This window comes from Tachypleus tridentatus, chromosome 12 (genome assembly GCF_004210375.1).
Source record: "Tachypleus tridentatus isolate NWPU-2018 chromosome 12, ASM421037v1, whole genome shotgun sequence".
NCBI classification, from domain to species: Eukaryota; Metazoa; Arthropoda; class Merostomata; order Xiphosura; family Limulidae; genus Tachypleus; species Tachypleus tridentatus.
The window spans coordinates 97611382-97632514 of record NC_134836.1 but is presented as its reverse complement, the minus strand read 5'-3'; the positions used below and the strand labels follow the sequence as shown (position 1 = coordinate 97632514).

General features: G+C 31.6%; 1 protein-coding gene across 4 annotated transcripts; it reads right to left on the bottom strand.

Moving 5' to 3' along the window:
• Window positions 1-493: 493 nt before the first annotated feature.
• Window positions 494-20582, bottom strand: LOC143234102 (mitochondrial inner membrane protein Mpv17-like). 4 transcript variants are annotated; one of them, XM_076471167.1, is made up of 7 exons: window positions 19471-20582; window positions 17250-17365; window positions 10821-10913; window positions 9050-9145; window positions 7503-7535; window positions 4381-4433; window positions 494-742 (listed from the first exon to the last, which is right to left on the bottom strand). In XM_076471167.1, exons 1-7 carry the CDS (start codon window positions 19544-19546, stop codon window positions 643-645), a joined length of 567 nt encoding a protein of 188 aa, XP_076327282.1. In that variant the 5' UTR covers window positions 19547-20582; the 3' UTR covers window positions 494-642. The 4 variants fall into 4 exon arrangements, with proteins under 4 accessions (XP_076327282.1, XP_076327284.1, XP_076327285.1 ...); XM_076471169.1 differs by having other exon boundaries at window positions 20337-20573; XM_076471168.1 differs by lacking the exon at window positions 494-742 and adding an exon at window positions 756-4090.
• Between the last annotated feature and the right edge of the window lie 551 nt (window positions 20583-21133).

Below are 21133 nucleotides of genomic sequence, written 5' to 3'. Positions count from 1 at the left end.
CTAAGAATATTTATATTCACTTTTTATTAAAGATAATTCTAATGTTTATTCCAACATCAGTTTGTTCTTGGAAAATATTTCTTCCCCCTTTTCATACTAATTTATTTAAGTTGCTCAATTGGCCTACATGATCGTATTTCAGCAGTAATTTTGTCTTAAGTTTTGTGGATAAAGAAATCCAAGAGGTATAAACTACACATTTGAGCCTTGGTTATTCTTCTGTAAAACAATACTAAGCTTAGATGTCAAAATACTTTAAACAAATAGTTCACTGTTTAAATTAAAGCTTAGCTATAAATCCTTTCTTCTGAGAAGATTAATTATCCTATTTTGAACAGTTGGTCCCCATACGTTGAAAAATTTGGATAATTGAACCTAAACTTGTTTGAACTTTAACCACATTGATACTTAAGTTTATAACAAACTCTATAGAACATGGATGTGCTGACCATTCTTTTAGATGGGGATTGAAAAAAGTAGATTTAGACGAGTATTTTGTATAAAATAGGTGTTTAATACCTTAAGTTTGTTTTATATTTTGAAAGCAATGATTCTGAGATAAAACTTTGTTCACATTTCCAGTTCATAATCTTTGTAGAAAAAAAAAAAATCCAGTTCCACAACTATCCAAGTGCACTGTGGTCATAATTCTGGTCTTGTCACTTCATCCACACTGTTAATATTGGCCTTCCATGCTAGGTAGGTATTCCAGAACAATGCCACCATGTTGACAACCATAATTCTAAGAAAATTTCAAGGAAAATTTGTTACAAGAACAGGAACTGAAGAATTTACTATACAAAGAAAGTTGAACATGTTTATGCAAATTTGTGATGCCTTAACCATTGGCATTCCTAACCACTTTTGCAATGGGCTCACTGTAATATACAAGTTTGTCTATACACTGGCATTACAATTTGATACAATGTGGATCTTCATAATTTGTGAAAATCATGAAGTTTTGTTATCAGTCCAAGTGCAAATTGATTTCTTATTGCAGTAAAACCTGTCTCAGCTGGAAACTGCATAAAGTAGAAACCTGATCAAGCCAGAAATATCAATTTTGCAGCATTATCTTAAGATTTCTCTTAAAAGGTACTTTATATGGTTGAACCTGCATAACACAGAAAACAATCTTTTACTTACCTGATCTATCAAGTAGGATTAGAATGTAAGGTAGGAAAAATATTTTTCATTAAATATTTTCTTAATTTTAGTCTTTCTACCTCCATGAATCAACATCAATTTTACAGCCACAAGATAATGGAATTATACAGTTTCTAAAATTGAAATTCGGGAAATTGATGCTTCAGCATATTGCAAACATGAACGGCTGTTAAGAGAGCATCTGAAAGGAATATGAAAATTGACGTTAGATGCAATTGCATTTTTAAGCCATTCAATTAAATGTGTAATAAAGTGCTTTCAAAACTGCATTTATTCCTGCTAACATCAGAGGTGGAGAAGTTTGTTATAATGATTCTTGTGAAACCTATACTCTGAGAATATTGCAGATGATTTTGTGAATGTTAACAATGTTTTAATAGAAACTGATGAAATTGATTTAAAATCTATAATAAAATTGCAAGATGGTAACAGTGTGAGAGATTCAGAAGATGAAAAAATGGAAAAGATAGTGATGAAATGGAAATTCCTACTTCATTGGAAGTGTTAAGTTATATTAATGCTATTAAATTATATGCAAAAATGAACTTCATGGAAAGGTTGCAAATTGATTTTCTCTTTTAACTGCAGGAGAAAGCCCATTAAAAACAATGAAACATTTGAAATTGGACACTTTCTTCAAATAAATGTGATTAAGTTTTTGTGTATTTGTTCTTAAAATCCAACAAAACTTTACTCGCACCAAATAATGAAGGTGAATACACAGTGCATCAGTAATATTACAGCTTAAATGTTTTAAATATTGGATATGCAATTTGGCATTTCTACTCTAGTAAAAACAACTTGCAGCAGGTATTTTGCTCTAATTTTTGTTGTTGATCAAGCAGTTGAAATATTGTAAGAATTTTAATTTTTTTTTCTTGGCCAAGTTACAGTGTGGAATGTTGAAATTATTCATTGTGCTTTGAATAATTTAAATGAACTGATGTAAAATAACTAATGTCTAGAATACCAAAGAACTTTTAAATATCGACGGTCCCAAAATCTGTTAAAACTAGTTTTTCAACATCTCGTGTCTAGTTTCACTCAATGTTCCTCATTTTACCAGAGCTTTCACTGCTGTTGTCAGTGTTAACATCAAAGAAAGCTAGAACAAATATCTCTTCACTTCTGTACCATAAGTGCCTGCAGAAAGTTACGAGAACACTGAAATTCTATCATTTATGGTACTGTATTTCAGAAAAAACTGAGCTGCATTTAGATTTTATCTTAATCTAAAATCATGTATAGAGCAGAGACAAACATCCTTAGATCTCCAACTAACCTCTTCTCTTTTAGTCAGTTGAAACTTTAATTATGAACATTCATATGGCCTGGAGTCTTGATGCTAAGACCACAAGATGATTTGTCACTAAGAAAAATGGTTGTTGCAACAATTGACCAGATAAGATTGCTTTCTTGGCTTGTTCCAGTCTGAATGTGTTGTGCAATGCTAGGCCAGATAACCTGTAGCAGAAACCATCAAACCCTGGTCCCTTAATATATGCCTAACAGCTTCACTTTCTTTTTCTAATCCACTGTGCAAACTTTGGCTCTTCAAGCAGCTGATCAGTTTTATACATTAATGCTAAACTTGCTAACCTGTCTAATGATGTCTGGCAATAGTTTACTATATCTGCTGCCACATTTGAAGAGTAAAATTCATCTCTGACATTATGAGACACTTTTTTCAGTTAACAATTCTTCTGATGTATTGTAAAGGGTGATGCACTGTCCCCTAGACTTTACCCTGTTGCTGCCAAGCATGATGTTGTCTTGGTCATTGATATTGGTGCAATCCAGAGCCAATGCACTGTCTGAGGAAATTAAGTTGAAGGCCTTCATTTTTTGACTTATTTTTACATTCAAAAGAGGTTTATTACTCTCCCTTTCAGATGAGGACATTAATGTAGTTGAGACAGAGCAATTAAATTTCACATTTCTTCATGATGGCATCTTTCTTACCAGGAATATTTTTGTCAGTACACACACATCTACTGCAGCCATGTATCTCTTTCACCACATTGATTAATCAAAAACAGACAATCTTTAATCTTAAGAAGGTTTGTAACATTAGCATGTCAAGTTTCTCCTGAAAAGCTTTCATTTTTCATTTGAGTTGTAGTTTTGTTTTTTTATTTAGTTCCACAAGTTAGAAATATTTTCTCTAACATTTCGTTGACACTGTGCTCTACAATTATTATGCGAGTCACATTCCACAGCTGGATTACTTTCTCAATGGTACACCTTGCACTATCTCTGATACATTCATATGTTTGTAAAAGAATACAGAAAATCTTGGCAACTTTTTACCTCTTATTAACTGATTCCACATGCCAGATGTTCATACACTTCTATGATTAAATTGAACCTGATGAGGCAATATTTTCATAATCCTCCATGTTAAATGAATGAAATAAATAAGCAATTTTGCAAAACAGTGGCATAAAATCTAAAAGCTGTGTGCATGTATTTGTCTTTTTACATACAGATACTCCTTTTCCAAAAGAGAACATCAGAACGTTTCTGATCATTGTGTTCCATTGCAGGGAGTGAAAATATTCCACACAAAATATGATATAATCAACTTTAGTATATTAACAGTTGAATATCATGAATGAATCTAATTATATATTTGAATTTATTACTTTAAAGATATTCTCATATTTCATTTATAAATTTTTTAATGTTCTCACAACTAATAGCAGAGGTATGCTTACAAAATGTTTAGTGGTTTCAGTGACCCTGAAGTGTTAGCCAATCTAATACAAATTTGGCAAAAATTATCTTTATTTCCAATAAAATTTGGCGAGTACTAATTATTACTGATAATTTGGGGAACCACCCTAATATATATAAATTTCTTCATTTGACACTATGTTCCCCCCAAACTGTAGTGTGCTTGTTTGCCCTCACTGAATCAGCCCTAGAATGGAACATTCATTTACTTTGCAATAGGAATGATTACAAACATTTTTAAAAATTGAAAGGTCTCTAAAATATTCCAAATGGTAAATATTTTCTTTGCATGATATAGATATAAAAGCAATGGTTGTTTCCAAAATTAATGGAAATTATATCCTAAATGAATAAAACTAAAATAAAAAAAAAAGTATTAACATCACTTTTTAAAGCAAAGTTAAAAATACATTTTTTTTCACAGTTGTAATTATAGACAAATGTATTTGGAGGCAATTAAATCCAGTTTTGACCTACCTGTGTTGAAATGGCACAATATAAAAGTTGAATAACTGAGCTGCAGGCCAAAGCTAAAAATAAATTACTTGATTAATTCATCAATATATTGAGTTCAGTGGGACATGGAAGAGAAGTGACAACTACACAATTTCAAAACTAGATTTATACAAAGATTTGATGGGTAAAATATAAACTCCAAATATTCTAAAAAGTAAGACACTTTCAAAGGTATTGCAAAACTTTTGCTGTAATAGTTCTTGAATATCTGCCTTCAGTTTTAAAGTTAATGGCATATTTTTAGAAGTTAACATTTCTCTGCCCTAAACCTGTACATAAACAATGTAACTTTAGTTAATTTAATAGACTTAATAAAATTTACCCTGAAATTAAATTTTATAGTATATTTACACATTCCATGCAAAGCTTCAAGATCACGTTTCAAGTGAAAACTAGTTTAATTTTTAAAAATGTCCACAATATGTTTCATACATATAATTTGGGATGTATGAACAGAATTAATTTTATCTGGCACAGATTGGAATTGCTTCCTTGTTATCTATAAATTTATCAAATAAATTATTTAATGTGGAGACAATTTATACCATTACCCAGTGATTCATGAATACACTTTACATGTGATTATGAAGATATTTATGTGAAATTAGATGTCATTAACTAACATTACCTTTAAAAGATTCTTTAATCTTTTAATATGTGTGATAAAATAAGTTTGATATATACTTACACTTCTGAGTATCATTAATTACATTGCACAACAATTTTCTTGAATAGTTTTTACTGATTGTGACAGGTACCTGGATGGGTATGCACAAATATAGTTTTGGTTTTGCTTTATTACATAGGAAATCTGAGGAATAGACAGTTAACTGTTTACCAGCAATTACGTATTTAATTGCATTTATGTTTCTAATACGCTATTAAGTTCAACATAATTGTTTTGCTCCTGATTTTCGTTTGTATTCAATTTCCGGTGATTCACGTTGCAATGTCCAACAGTAGTCAGCAAACATTGACAGATTCCAGTTGCCCTGATATCGTTTTTCCATTGTAGCAATGTTCTACTGAAACCTTTCACTGTGTTCATCACTGACAGCACCAAGATTTGCAGGGAAGAAGTCCAAGTGTGAGTGGATGAAATGAATCTTGAGTGACATGTTGCACTTCATTGTTTTGTATGCTTTGAGAAGTTTGTCTACCAGCTGAATGTAATGTGGGGCTCTGTAATTGCCAAGAAAATTGTCAACAATGTCTTTGAAGGCTTTTCAGGCAATCTTTTCCAGCCCAACTAACAGATCTTTGAACCGCTTGTCACTCATAACATGTCTGATCTGAGGGCCAACAAAAATGCCCTTTTTGATCTTGGCCTTAGTTATTCTTGGGAATATCTGTCTTAAATAACTAAAACCTTTGCCTTCTTTGTTCATTGCTTTCAGGAAATTCTTCATAAGTCCCAATTTTATGTGAAGAGAGGGCAAATAAATTTTTGCCGGGTCGACAAGTGGTTCATGCACCACATTTTTCTGTCGGGGAACTAACTTTTTACAGAGTGGCCAGCTCTGTCTAGAATAATGTGACTCTTTGGCACAACTATCCCATTCAAAGATGAAACAACAGTACTTTGTATAGTCGAACTGCAGTCCCAGTAACAGAGCAACGACTTTCAGATCTCCACAGATATTCCAGTTGTACTTGATTTATTGGATGTGCTTCAGCAACATTTCCATGTTCTCGTAAGTTTCTTTCATGTGTGCTGCATAGACAACAGGTATTGAAGGGTGAACGTTGTCATTGTGTAACAGAACAGTTTCAGGCTTAACATTGATGAATCAATAAAGAGACACCACTCTTGTGGGTCATGGTAACAACCCAAAGCAGGGAACAATCCTTCAATGTCAACACAGAAACAGAGACTGTCAACTTCTGCAAATAATTTGGTTATATCATCTTGGCAGCTTCGAGAAACAGAAATTTTTGTACCTGGTGACAGCAAACACCATTCCTGCAGTCTCGAACCCAGCAATTCGGCTTTTGCTTTTGACAGACCCAAATCTCTGACCAGATCGTTTATTTCTGACTGTGTTATGAGATGTGGGTTGCCTGAGTAGCACGGTTCAAAATCCGGATCAATGTCACTGCCAGTTCGCTGTATTGCAGTTTCTTAATCTGGTTCATCTAAGGTCCATTCCTCTGGTGGTTTCGGAATTGGAAGACTGTTGTCACATGGCACAGGTCTCATTGCTGAAGGCAGATTAGGGTATTTAATTGACTTATTGTTTTTTGGCAGAGAAACGAGACACATTAGTCAAGAAGTAACAGTCCGTCACATGGTCTTTCTGTTCTTGCCATATCATCGGGATAGCAAACGGCATTGTCTTTCGAGTGCCTCTGAGCCAAGCTCTCAGACAGACAGCACATGTCGCACAACAAATTTGAGGAGCCCATTCCTGGTCTTGATCACCAATTTTACAGCCAAAGTACAAATGATATGCTTTCTTCACAAGAGCAGTCATTGAGCATCTCTGATGAACAAGCGTATACTCGCCACAAATATAACAGAATGTATCGCGGCTGTTACAAAATTGATGAAATATATTGACCGACACCAATTTGTCCTGTAAAACGTCTATAACATCTAACTTACTTGTTACAGTGCTACTGAGGCAATGCTATATTCTGAAACAATACATACACACTATAAGTGTGTATATTAATCTGTGTCTATATTAATCCACTGAGCAGCATCTGTGTATGCAAGCCACTTTTATAGCCCACTGAGACAGTGTTAGGCATGCCCGGGCTGCATACTTCCACGGATCAGCTTCCAACCTGGCCTGGTTTCATGTCTGGACATGCCCAGACTGCACAAAACTTTGTTCAGAGGTCTCTTACAGAAACGAAAATTTTTGTACACAAATATAAAAAAAAACATGAAAAAACCGAAGGTTTTGATGTAATGGTACATGATGGGCAAATTGGGATGTGATTTTCGTGATCAGCAGCCAAAAATCTATGAGGAACACCCAACAGTGTTGAAGAAGCAAAAACTTTGTTGTGCAGTGTTATCTAGCTAGAATGAGATTAATGTTTTTCAAGAATGCATGAATAAGAAGTAGACTTACCATGTAGTTAACCTTTAGTACATCAAAGTAATCCTGTAAGAAACAAGATAGCCAACACTAAATTCATATTTCTAATGAAGATGGCAGTTTCTAAAATAGATTATATTTTTAACGTTAAAAGAAGAGAGAGTAAATGGTGTGGGAACTTCTGGAGTTTCATGACTTTCTGAAAAGTGTCTGTGCCCATTAATTTGAGAAATATTTGCTAAACTTTGGTTAACAGTCAGACTAGTTCAATAAATATTGTAAATGGATTGATCAAAAGAAGTTAAATCTTTTAAGGTCATAATTCTGATAAAATATGGTGAATTTGCAATAACTACTGGCAGTTTGGAAGTAATTTCTAAGTCTATAAAACGTTAAGTAATCTAGTATAATGTTTCAAAATAAAGCCTGAAATTTTCATTGAATATCAATGTAGAATAGCTTAAATATCATTTACTAACATTGTTTAATATACAGATTTGAAAAATTCAACGTAAAGTTTAGTTACAATTAGCCATTAAATTTCTCCATAATAAAATATAAATGGAAAGTTTTTAAAACCTTATTGAACTTATAAAGTAATGTCTTAAAATTACCCAAGTATTAGGTATTGCAAATCTTCTACACCATAAAAACAGTGCTTTCACTGGTATTTTCATTCTTCAAACGTATTTTCAAAGAGTTTTTAATGCATTTGTTGTAACAATTCTCTTGCAGTTTCATAAATTTAGTCCCCTAGTTCAATAACTTCAGAGTACTGCCATTATTACTCTTTTATTCTGTGCATACTAAATAAGTATTTATTTTGGTTTTGTAGGTATAAGTTAATAACACTGAAAATATTAAAGCAGTGATTCCCAACCACTATTCCACATGACTTGAGCTGGTCTGCAAGTTAGTAGAAAAATAAAATGTGCATTTTAAAATCCAGTAATGAAGTATAGTGTTACTTCAAGGTACTCTTAAATTTAAAAGTTAGCTAATACTGTTCATGAAAGCATGGAACTGAAACATGTTGATCCTCACTTCAGAAAAGGTCTAGATCAACTGTATTCCAGTAGTACCAGGAAATAAATAAATATATTATGTATATGTAGTATGCATTGACTTGCTTTTCTTTCAGTAAAATGAATTCTATTTACTCTGACCTGCATAGTTTACAATTTAAATTAACACAATATTTCAAATATTTATATAAATTCCTAATCTTCAATTCTCTGTATCACATGACATTTTTCTCCATTTTAATTTTCTTTATATCCCCTTTTCGATCTTCTGAGTTTGGTATAAATTGCACACACATGCCATAAATATTACTAAGCCATAATATAGACTTATAATCTGCAAGTTTTTGCTTTACAGAGATATCGTGGAGGTAGTCAAATACATATGAAATGTTTTTCCTACCACATACTCTAATAGCAAAATCGAAGTTGATATTTTATGAAAAACAAAAGCAGAGGAATTAACCAGGAGGACTTTCGTACACATAAAAGAATAGCTAGAAATAAAAATTTCTTACTCTTAAAGAAAAATGCTAACAAAAGGAAAATAAATCTTACTCTTTTCAGTTTCTCTTTGGTTTGAATCCAAGAATGGTTCTGTAGTAAGCTGTTTACTGTGAGGAAGTTTGCCATAAACACAGGAACAAACAAGCCCTGTTAAAACAAGGTCAATTTATAAAGAATCAAGATAAAAGATGTATTTCATTCTGTTATGTTTTATGTATTCTTTGTAAGTTATGCTTAGGTGTTCATATTACATAGAAACTCTTCACTGTTTAGCAATTTGTGCATGGAAGAAAGATGAACCGATTTTAAGCAACAATACATAAAGAACAGTGAAAATAATCAAAAATAACAACTTCAAATCATACTACAATGGAACTCTTGCTTGAATGATACTGGAAAAAAAAAATTTATTACATAATGTGCAACCCCCCACTTGGTGCAATTTTCATCCTGTGCACATGTAGATTTGCAATAGGGGTCACAGTTTTACCGTTTTTGTTATGAAGAACTTTATTTTTCTTCATCCTCAGGGTGCAGATATAATATAACCAGATCTAATGCACTGGCGCCACCTATATAAATATAATAGTACTATCTGTTGTATGTACATGTAAATACTTTGCAGGGTGTGGATGGATCTTCACCAACATTGGTGTGGAGGTTCATTAGGTCTATAGGGAAATGCACACACTTTCAATTTTGCATTTTGTGGTTTTATGATTGTTTTTGCAGGTTTTTCGTTTTATAATCACTTTGTTCCTGTTCATAGATCTTCCCGAAATTTGGGATGAACATTTGGTGGGTCCATGAGGAGATACATTCAAATTTACAGTTTCACAATTTGTGTTTTGCTTTTCAAAATTATGTATAAAGGAAACAACTTTTTATGTCCTAAGATAACTTTTCATTAATCACGGATTTGCATAACTTCTGTCTACAGTACAAGTACCCCAGCTACTACTAATAACTTTTGTTTTAACACATTAAACAAGAGTTTGACAAAATGTGGTAGTGATTATTGATAATCCTAGCAATCTTTGATAACAGATGGTACAAGGTAAAATAAACAGTAATTGTTGTCGTGTACTTAAACTACTTCGTCTTAGCACTGCCTACAGGATAGCACATCTATATTGGTAGTGATTCTTTTCATAGACCGTTTTGCCTCAGTTTCAGATGGGTAGAAGAAAATTTAACTATCTACTAACTTCTCAGACGTTTTTGAAACCCTTTTTGTCTAGAAATATGTGGAAAAAGACTGTAAAAGCATTTAGATCTGCAGAGAACAGAATTAGGGAAACCAGTTACTACTGTGTAAAACAAAAGCTTTTCTTCTTGATTCTTATCTAGAAGTCTATGTAATTCTTAAAAATCTGTATCAGTAATCTTGCATTCTCTGAACCCTTGGTTCTTCATTAACCAGGAGTTACCTGTCAGAACATCTATATCTACACACTTCTTTTATTAATATCAAGAAGGATCATTTAGCCAAACATTTACTTATTCAAATATAAAAGAGCCCAGTACTTGAAAACTAACAAATATTATGCACTAAAAGAAATTTATATGAATTAGATCTGAAATAAAGGTGAAAGTGTATATCATAATCTCTTTCGATAATACCTGTATTTGGAATATTTGTGTAATTATTGGTAAGACCCCAACATGTTCTCATATTTAGTTTTTTTTAGTGTAGAAGTTCTGAAGAGGAGTAATATTCATACACTAGAAGTAAGGATGAGAACATAGATCGAATATATTCTCAATTCATTAGAAAAACGTCTAAACACCAAGAAAGTCTGCACCTTTCAACTGTTCTTACCTGATCCAGTAGCATTTTCTTTAGACCCACAGTCTTTCCACTGACTCCACAAACTTTCTCTAGAACCAAGTACCAGCTACGAAGTGTTGGTCCCTGAATTATAAAATTTCATTTAAATCCACCACAACAGTAAATGTATGAAATACTATTTCACTGTATGTTCTTATGCAAACAAAACATACACTCTTTAAGGTCTATTTAAAGTCACTGTTTTTATGGTTTACTAATAAAATTATTTTAAGTTGTAAGAATATGCACAGAAGTTAAAATGACAATGAAATTTAATAAAATATAGGAACAAAAAACATTTAACTTTTGTATCCATGCTTTATTTTTGAAAAACATTTTACTGAAATATCACAAGATATTTATGAAAATAATGTAAAATATAAAGGTATTTTATATCAAAACGAATCATTGGAGAACAATTTGATAGTTTTGTTGAATGTAAAAAATAAAAGGGCTCTTTGTGATTTAGAGGTTTGTTTATTTTTCAGGTGTTTTTTTTAATTTTGAGCAAAGCTACACAAGGGCTATCTGTACTAGCTGTCCTTAATTTAGCAGTGAAAGGCTAGTTATCACCATTCACTGCCAACTCTTGGGCTACTCTTTTTATCAATGATTACTGGGATTAACTGTCACATTATTATCCCTCCACAACTGACTGGGTAAGTATGTTTTGTAGGATGGGGAATCAAACCTGCACACTGTGAGTTGAGCATCCTGACCACCTGACCATTCCAAGCTCACAAAAGGACAGAAGTTAAGGCTTTAGCTCAACGTGGTTCCAAGCAACAGGCACATTACTTGTAACAAATCATATAGCATTACATATTTGTAGTCAAGGAACTGCTTGAAACTGTCTGACAAATGTTTTCAAAACTATAAAAGTACCTTGCTAGATTAGATTTGGCTAACAGCTACTAATTTTCATATATGAATATCAGATTTCACTAAAATTGTTCACATACCATATCAGTTATTTGTAAATATTCTATTCTGTATTGCAAGATATGATACGTAATTGTTTATTTTTTATACTATTAGACTAAGAAAGCCTGTTGAACTTATTTGACAATCAAATACTATAAAGGTTATTACTACTAACAAAAGAAAGGTCATGTTCTATACTGATGCAGTTTCTCTGACAAACATAGCAACTAATTGATCAGGTTTCCTTTCACCATTTTATTTGTTTGTTATGCTGAATATTTACTATTATTCTCAAACTAACAGTTTTTATTTCATATTAAAAATTAATATGAAACTCAGCGGCAAAACGTTTTTAAACTGAGATCATTTATTTGTTAGTCACGAGGTATAATTAAGGTTCTTTTTCTAAATGTTTTGCCAGACTGGTAAGCCATTTCAATACCTAACTTGTTTTGCTAAAGTAATGAAAACAAAATATAATATTTCAATATTAATAATTTATTATCTGAACTATCAAAATTTAATAAGAAAAGTCAAGCTGATTATTTGATTTTTTACAATAATTACTTTGAATGTTTTACATCAGTTAATTCTGAAGTTATAATGCATTACTTAAGTTTTTCTCTTTTGTAAAGATCAAACCACAGCTGTTACTTAGTCCCTTCTCTTTACAATGAATTATTGTTTTGCCAGATGAGTAAATTTCATACCTATAGTATATGGTAACCTTGAGGGTTCACAGGTGTACATGTTATATTCATCTATCTGTATTTCCAATAAACACTTTAAAATTACTATAGTTTTTTTAAGGTTTTTGAAGAAATCTATACTAAATACTAAACTCTACTAAATATTTAGTGTCCCCAGTGAGTAATGAATATTTCCAAATATTTCACTGTATATACAGATGTTTTAAACTCTTTTTGAATCTCCAGTGAAATATTTGGAAATACTAACAGTCAAACATATGCTCTGACTGAGAAGATGCACCTATAAATGTGTTTCATTCAAACACTGCATAAGTTACAAGAACAATTTAAGACAAATATATATCTAAAGCTTCATTTGTGTGAAAGAAAGAAATACAGTATATATAAATACGTTTCTTTAGTCTTCCTCAAGTTTTTAATTACAAAGAGATGAAGTTCACAAACTCTGAAACCTACATACCCCCTGCCAAGTACAATTTTGAAAGCATCTGAAAATATAGCATACGAGATAGGGAGTAAAAATATAATTTTGTTATGGCATTGATTTTTTTTATAATAGTATACTATTATTCTGGTTAGTAATTAACATCTAACATTTTTCTCTAGTGCATATAACTGTTTCACATTCTGTAGTGAAGTCGATAATTAGTTCTATTATGTGCCTACTGCCAAAAACACAAGTGTGTTTGGTGGTAACTGTGCTAACACTAGAAGGTTTTCTACTGATTTTCATCTTTACATCATCGATGAGCAGATGGTAATCTCTAAAGAAAAGCTAAAAGATACAAGAATTTTGTGAAATCTCATGAAAAATGTTTCCTTGCATTTTGTTAATATGTTTGTTTCTTTGCATGAGTAATTTGAATTAGATACATTAAATTATTTGATATTTATTATAAATAAAATTGATATGTGTAAATGCTTTAAATTTCTATATACTCTTTTAGTTTTAGCTCCATATATACTGCCCAGCTTATAAAGTCAGAAAAGTAATATTTTTTTATCAGAAAGGAAAAGTGTCATTATTACCAAAAATCATTTCAGTTGCATGTTATGATATAAAACTCAGAAAAATTGCTCATATTGTTTAGCATACTTGATGCTGTAAGGTTACAAATGTAATTTTAGTTTTATAAAGGACTTTCATTTTTCTTAATGTACATGCATGTGAGTTTTATTTATGATGTTAGAAAAAAATGTAGGTTCAAGAAGTCTTGATAGAAGTAAATAAAAACACCATAACCTTTCTTCTTCAGCGTAGATTGGGAATGCAAGCTTTATGTTATCCTAGATCATAAAATTTGAAAAACAGTGTCATTTGTTTCTACGATTTATACTCACGAACATTCATGTTAAAAAAAAGAACTTTTCACATATAATGAGTGAAAAGGTGAATTTAACTACAAATGTATTTTTTTATCTATTGGTTTTCTTACAAGAATTAAGTATTCATGGGAGTGATTTTTATAATTGTAATATATTATGATTGGTTCATACTTATTTATATTTGATTATTAAAACATATGCACAAAACATAGAAACAAACATTTCTGTAAAATAAGATGAAACTCATCTGTCACACAGGAACAGCGACTGGCAGAAATAACCATGTGAACTACGAGTTAACCTTAATTACACACAGATCATTTTATGCAGTGGCATAGGAAGTAGAGGGGGTTTGCACCATCATTTTTCAATCTTTCTCAATCAAAATTAAGAAAACTATTCTTAAGAAAAGCAGGAGAATGCATAAAACTTGATATAGAACTTAAAAGTTCTCAGGGCCTTAAGGCAAGCCTTGGACCCCAACTATAATGAATGTGTCTGTGGCTGATCTCCACTTTTAACTTATCTCCTACACTTGCTGTTATGTTGTGAACTTGTGTTCTTAGGAATGTTATTAACTGATAATGATATTCTGACTAATGCTTCACTGCTTTCTTGGATTGCAAGTTATTAACCCTTTCATGATGAGCTTGGTATAATATAGTTGAGTTCATTTATACACTTGCATGTTAAGCACTTTCACTATAACTTTTGATATGGTATGTGTATCTACATAACAATTGGTAGATGTTTAGTAAAGATTACAAGTATTTTGTATAGAAAAACCAGATTAATGAAATATTTTTACTAAAGATTTGTCTGCAAAAACAGAATCAATTTCAATAACAGTGAGTGCAAAATGATTTAATGTTATGATTAAAAAAAATCTATTCTTCATCCCTCAAATCTAAAATATTATTTGCTTAATCTCAAACCTTCTAAATACATTTCAAACATCCATTTTTCACTAACAGTTTATTATTTATGTTATCCTCTATACTGTAACTATGTGGGGTCTGCTACTTGAATATAAACCATAAAAAAAGGAAATAAATATAAATTATGCTTTTTTCATGCTGGAATGACTACATATTATAACATGAAAATACAAATGTTTAGTCGAAGTAGCTTAAGTCTCATAATGCTATATATATATATATATACACACACACACAAACAACTTTTTTTATCCTATTGACTTTCCAGTCATGCTTAATTAACATCATATAACTTGCATTGATACAGTGCATATGCACTCATGTTACATATCCAATAACATAAAACTGACCTTTAGTCTTCTGTGTCTTGGCTGTATTTTAGTGAACTAGCATTTTGTAATATATAGTCACATTTCAATTATTTTATATATATATTATTACTATTTAGAAATAAATTATATAAGTTATTTTTCTTAAAATATAGAACAAGAAATCAAGAACTAGAGCAAACAGTTATCTCTTCTCGCTATAACCTTTGAACTCGGTTGCTGCTGGACACAGGTTGCTAAGCCTTTTAAAATTTTGCATGTGAAGGACATCAAACAGTGGTTTTAGGTTTTATATATACAGCTGAATAACCAAAATGCCACAAATAACTGTACTGATACTATAGAATTCCACTATAATTTATTAAGCTTAGTAACAACAAAAATATGAAACTTTGAGTACACTAAAGACACAATCTACCTTCCTGAAATCTTCATTTGAAAGAACGTGGTAGCCTATTCACACATTAAAATGGCTGAGAAAACCACATTGAGGATCTAAATTGTCGGTTGGTTATTCACATGTCATATACTGAAGTCAGTGTATGTAAGGGACTGTTTTCAAAAATGGAAAGAGGTAAATGGGGCCAATATGTTTGGTTTAGTACATAAGTTGTATCTCGACAAAATAAAAAGATATGAGGTTCTTATTTCATATTCTAACTTGCTAATATTAGTAATTTGAGTTTCTAATTTGTACGTAACCAGAGGCTTTGTATTTTAACACTAAACACCTAATTTTAAACAGTGGTGCATTCAACACAACACTTAACTCACTAAAATCTATATTTAGTTGTGTTCTTTTAGTATTTACTCTTCAAATTAAAAAATGAACTCATATATAACATTAAAGTTTGAATTATAATCTACAATTTGATTCCAAACTAACTGACAAATTCATAATATAGTAGTTCAATAAAATGTTAATGCAAGTCAACAAATGTAATGACATGGCCTTTGACCTGTGATCCTTTGTAAAAGGGTTAATATACATTTTATTTTGGAAAAATTCCTTGGTAGTAAATGGAAAGATTATGGAATAAAAATAGATAAAGTACCACAACCAAATAAGGTTCTAAAGGAAGTTAAAAAGTCAGATCTATGAGCCTCTGTTTTTCATAATTGGTTGGTCAATAGAAAGTGGGCAGGTGCTTGAGAATTGGAGTTGGTGAGCTACTCACATTTTTCAACAGGGATTTAAAGAATTGCCTTTGAAATTAAAGCCTAGTTGGGTTTGGTCCTGTTGTGAGAAATATTTGAGCCTGATTAATGGTAAGAGAAATTTACAAAATAACTTAGTGAAAGATGATATTATGAAAGACAACCAATTTGGATTCACTAAAAGTAAATTTAAGCTTACTGATATGTTTGATCATTTTGTGGATATTACTTGTTATTTGGACAATGAAAGAGTGTGAACTTGGTGAACTTAGATTTTCAAAAAGCTTTGATGAGGTGCCACACAAACGATCAGCCAAAAAATCATATTGGTAAGGGTTAGGGAAAAAAACTAGTTAATTTTGTTTGTTGGATGGGAGAAAGTGAAAAATTGTCATTAATGAGGTCTAGCCAAACTGGATCCTTATTACTAGTAGCATGTCTCAGAGGTCAATAATGCAGCCTTTGTTTGTTTGTTTTTTTACTATGTGATACTGATCATGGCATAATTAGTAAAATAGTAAAGCTAACTGATTACATTAAACTCCTCAATTTTATGATTTTTTTAGGCTTAGTAAATATTTCTAAAAAACACACCTGGAAAAATATCAAGAATAAGAAATTGTATTGATTACTATTTCACTTTATTAGCATCAATAATAAACATGAGGGTGTTAAGTCAAAAACATGAGAATAACATTAAACTGTGTATGTAAATAACACCATTGACAGAAGAATATCCTCACTGTACTAAGCAAGCCAGTAAATAACAATACAGAAACGTATTTTCTTACAAAACCTAAGAGTTTAGTTTTGTGGGGTGTTGCTCAAATCCAAAAAGAAATAGTCATTTCTTTGTAGATTTTAAACTTAAACAGAATACACAACTCAACCAATCAAAATATGTTTTATATACAAACATAGTGTAGTCACACTGACTATCTCTCTCTGACCACAATCTTATTCTTCTTGTCTTGTAAACTTGTTTGTACAATTACTTAAAACACTTCTCAAACAAGTCAATAAAACTCCACTCACTACAAAGCAGGTCCCAAGAAATGCAAATCTAACCAGCCTTTGAGTTTCAATATTTTTTAGTGTTTTCTGTTCCACTACTTTCTGGCAGATGAAGTCTCCTGATGCCATGAGAATTCCTAGAGAAAACTGAAATTAATGGTATGCCAAGATAGTCTTCAACAAAACTTCAAACATTTCCATAAACTGTACATACTAGCAAAATGAACACTTCAATCATTTAAAAGTGAATAATACGAAATCTCAAAACAACTTTCCATGAATGTCTTGTTACCAAAGAAATCAAACTAAATGTTCTGATAATAGTTAAACAAACAAATCATGTTAAATAGAAATGACTTCATTATGTGTGGTTAAACATATGGGCATGAGAACCACTTCAGTTATTTACAGTTTGCTGTTATATATAAAGATATACAATAGGCTATCTGGGCTGTGCCAATATGAGTATCCAAACCCAATTTTTAGCATTGTAAGACTTCAGACTTACCACTGAGGCACTTTTTAGCATTATTTATAGTACAGCATTTGCAATTTTTCCCAAGATGTATGCTTAGGCATTAAGTTTTATTCCTTGAGGTCACAATTTGACATAAAGCAGTCATTCACAATGGTTTTACAACAACTGTTGAATTTATCTGGTGACATTTAAGGGATAATTCACAAGCTGTATTGACTTTTGATATTGTTCTTCTTACAAAGCCAAGAAACCATACAATTTGATTTATGTCATTTAAGCACCTATTAACTAGATTTATATAAACTGTTCTCTTTGAAAGTCAGTTTAGCCACACTTCTTTCCTACATTGCTTCACAACTAATGTAGAACAGAGCTTACATATATTAAAATACTACATATTTCCCTGTCTAGGATGTCATTGAAATAACAACCAGGCAGCTGAACATGAGGTCCATTCAACATGGGTGAAAAGTGCAAATCTTTAAGTAAATGTTTATTTTTCCAACTCCTATATATTTGAATTATATATCTATATTATAACTTGTTTTAAAGACTGTTTTATTGCTATTATATGAATTAACTTTCTTAGATAAGGATACTACAGCTTTACACAGTATTCCAAGTCAGGCCTAGTGATTTGTGTAAAAAAACATAATTACCTCTTCTGACTTGTAATCAGTATATCTATAAATATATCCTAAACTTTCATTAGCTTTACTTACTAACAACTGAACACTTTTTACAGTTGCTACTGTAACTTAGAAGTCAGTCAAGCCATATATTGTACTGTAAACAGTGTTCAGTTGTTAGTAAGTAAAGCTAATGAAAGTTCACAGTACAATATATGGCTTGACTGACTTCTAAGTTACAGTTGCAACCATATAAATATCCTTTTTAGTGTTAGTGGTTTCAATTTATATGTACAATCTAATTTATAACCCAAAAGCTTTAAATTACACTTACTATAATTAAGTCACTTGTAAATTATTTTACTAACTGTTCAAGGTCTTTCTGTGTTACTTTAATATTCTATATAAAGCTAAAAACGTACAAGAGTTAATATCATTAGGAAACTTTACAATCCTCCTATTAGTAATCTGCCATTAAAGAAAATATGAAAAATCAAAATATCAAACACTGAATCATGAGTTTAAGCAAACTTTACTAATTTCTCTCTTTTTTATTTCTATTTCTCTAAGTCTCAACCATCAACCCAAGTAACCAGTCTCATGCAACCTCTTCAAAACATGACAAAGATAATTTTAAGATTTCATTGTGACACCTTAACAAATGCTTTTCTAAAACCTTAAGTATTTGATCAAGTCCATATGATATATATATATATATATACACTTTCCATCATACAGATAACAAGCAATAATACACATTTTACTGTCTCAAAAAGAAATATTGGTGCGGTCAGGCAACTGCCATTTTTAGGGAGGTCTGGGGAGCAAGTCCACCAGAAAAAATTTGAAAATTTAATAATAAGATATTGAATATTGAGCCATTTTAACCGCATACACGTATTATAACATACTGAATTAAGAGAAGCAAGTTTTTAATACACAAGTTGTACTCTGACGCCACGAAAATTGAAACTGAAAAGTGGTCAATCCATGACCTGACTGGCCATACAAATTCCAAGTCATACGGACCTACATTTTGAAAAAAAACAACAAATTTTTAATATATTCATCATTACTATTAGTAACAACTCTTACTCCTACTATTACTGTCACTCATAATATTCTTGTAACATACCAGTCGTCACTGTCTGGGTTTTCCACGGATATTTATCCAATACACGTAGATACCAACGTAAACATGAAGTAGCCATTGTAAAGAAAATTATGCGACTTATGTTTCAGCTTTTGAAAAGTGACACAGACAATTAATACAACTCAATTCAAGACAACGTAAAATTACGACTTATTTCTTTTTTTTGAATTTCGCGCAAAGCCACACGAGGGCTATCTACGTTTGCCGTCCCTAATTTTAACGTGTAAGACAAGATGGAAGGCAGCTGGTCATATTTTCACTTAATTTCTTTGGTACATTATGTAACCTGCAGATAGATGTTATAACTAAACCCTCTCAGATAAGATTACATACTGTACACATACTCAAAAGCAAATGCTCTTTACATTGCAGTTCACATGCATCTTAACCTGCTTAAACTGTCGGATTTGCCTCATTTCTAATTTATAATTTGATACTTAAATTATGAAATCTAACTCAGTTTGTATTATGATTGCATAGCGAATACAAATCTGTAGAAAATCAATCAGTTTATAAACTTATAAGTGTGATTAATAGGGTAATTCTTTTTTGTTTGGAATTAAGCACAAAGCTACACACTAGGCTATCTTTGTTCTGCTCACTACATGTATCGAAACTCGGTTTCTAGCGCTGTGAGCCCACAGACATATCACTATACTACTGGGGAGTTAAAAAGGTATTACCATATTCCTCGAGCGTATTTCTTTATTGTTAAGCGCGAAGATACTGTGGTGTATCAACCGTAAATAATGACAAAACACTTTTTGTCATTTTTCTCATTTAGGCCTTTAGGTTTACCGCTGAGCCACATGGGGGAAGAGTTTGGTTTGAATTTCGTACAAAGCTACCTGAGGGAAATAGATGCTAGTTGTCTTTGATTTTAGCGGCAGGTAACCCTTGGAGCAGTCTTTTGCCAGCGAATAATAAGATTAATATTTGTGTAAAAACGGCTGGTATGGATAGAGAAAGCCCTACGTAGAGGAGATGTTTCGACCTTATTCGGTCATCGTTAGGTTCACAAAGAAAGAAAGAGGTAACTGACCGATAGCTGACCACATGTTTGAAGGCGGTTGTGTAATTGAGTGCAGGAATGTAGAGGGCGTGCTTAGATGTTGGATTATAATTATTAATATAGATAGGTATAAAGGTGTTCCTTTGTATTGGTTTATTTTGGGTTTGAGTTGTTGAATAAGTAAGTCTTCTTTAATTTTGCGTTTGTTTATGTTTGTTTCTTTATTTAGTATTTGGGTGTTTTCTATGGTTATGTTGTGTTTATTTGATTTGCAGTGTTCAAAAATGCCTGAAGGTTACTTTTTGTGTTCTTTGAATCTGGCTTCCATTTTTTCTACTTGTTTCTACAATATAGAAGTAGTGGCAGTTATCACATTGTATTTTGTAAATAACGTTGGTGTTGTGTTTGTCAGTGTAGTTTTTACATAGTTTTGTGCCTGGTGTTTAAATAAATTTGGTATTAACTGGAATGCCATATTTTGTTACTAGTTTTTGCCAAAAGTTGGTTACTTTTCTGCTGATGTCGGGAATATATGGTATGCAGCAGTATATGGTTTCGTGATTTTTTAAATCGTGGGGTATATTTACTTTTGTTGGTTGATTTTGCTCTTTGTCTAGGTGTGTACGTATAATG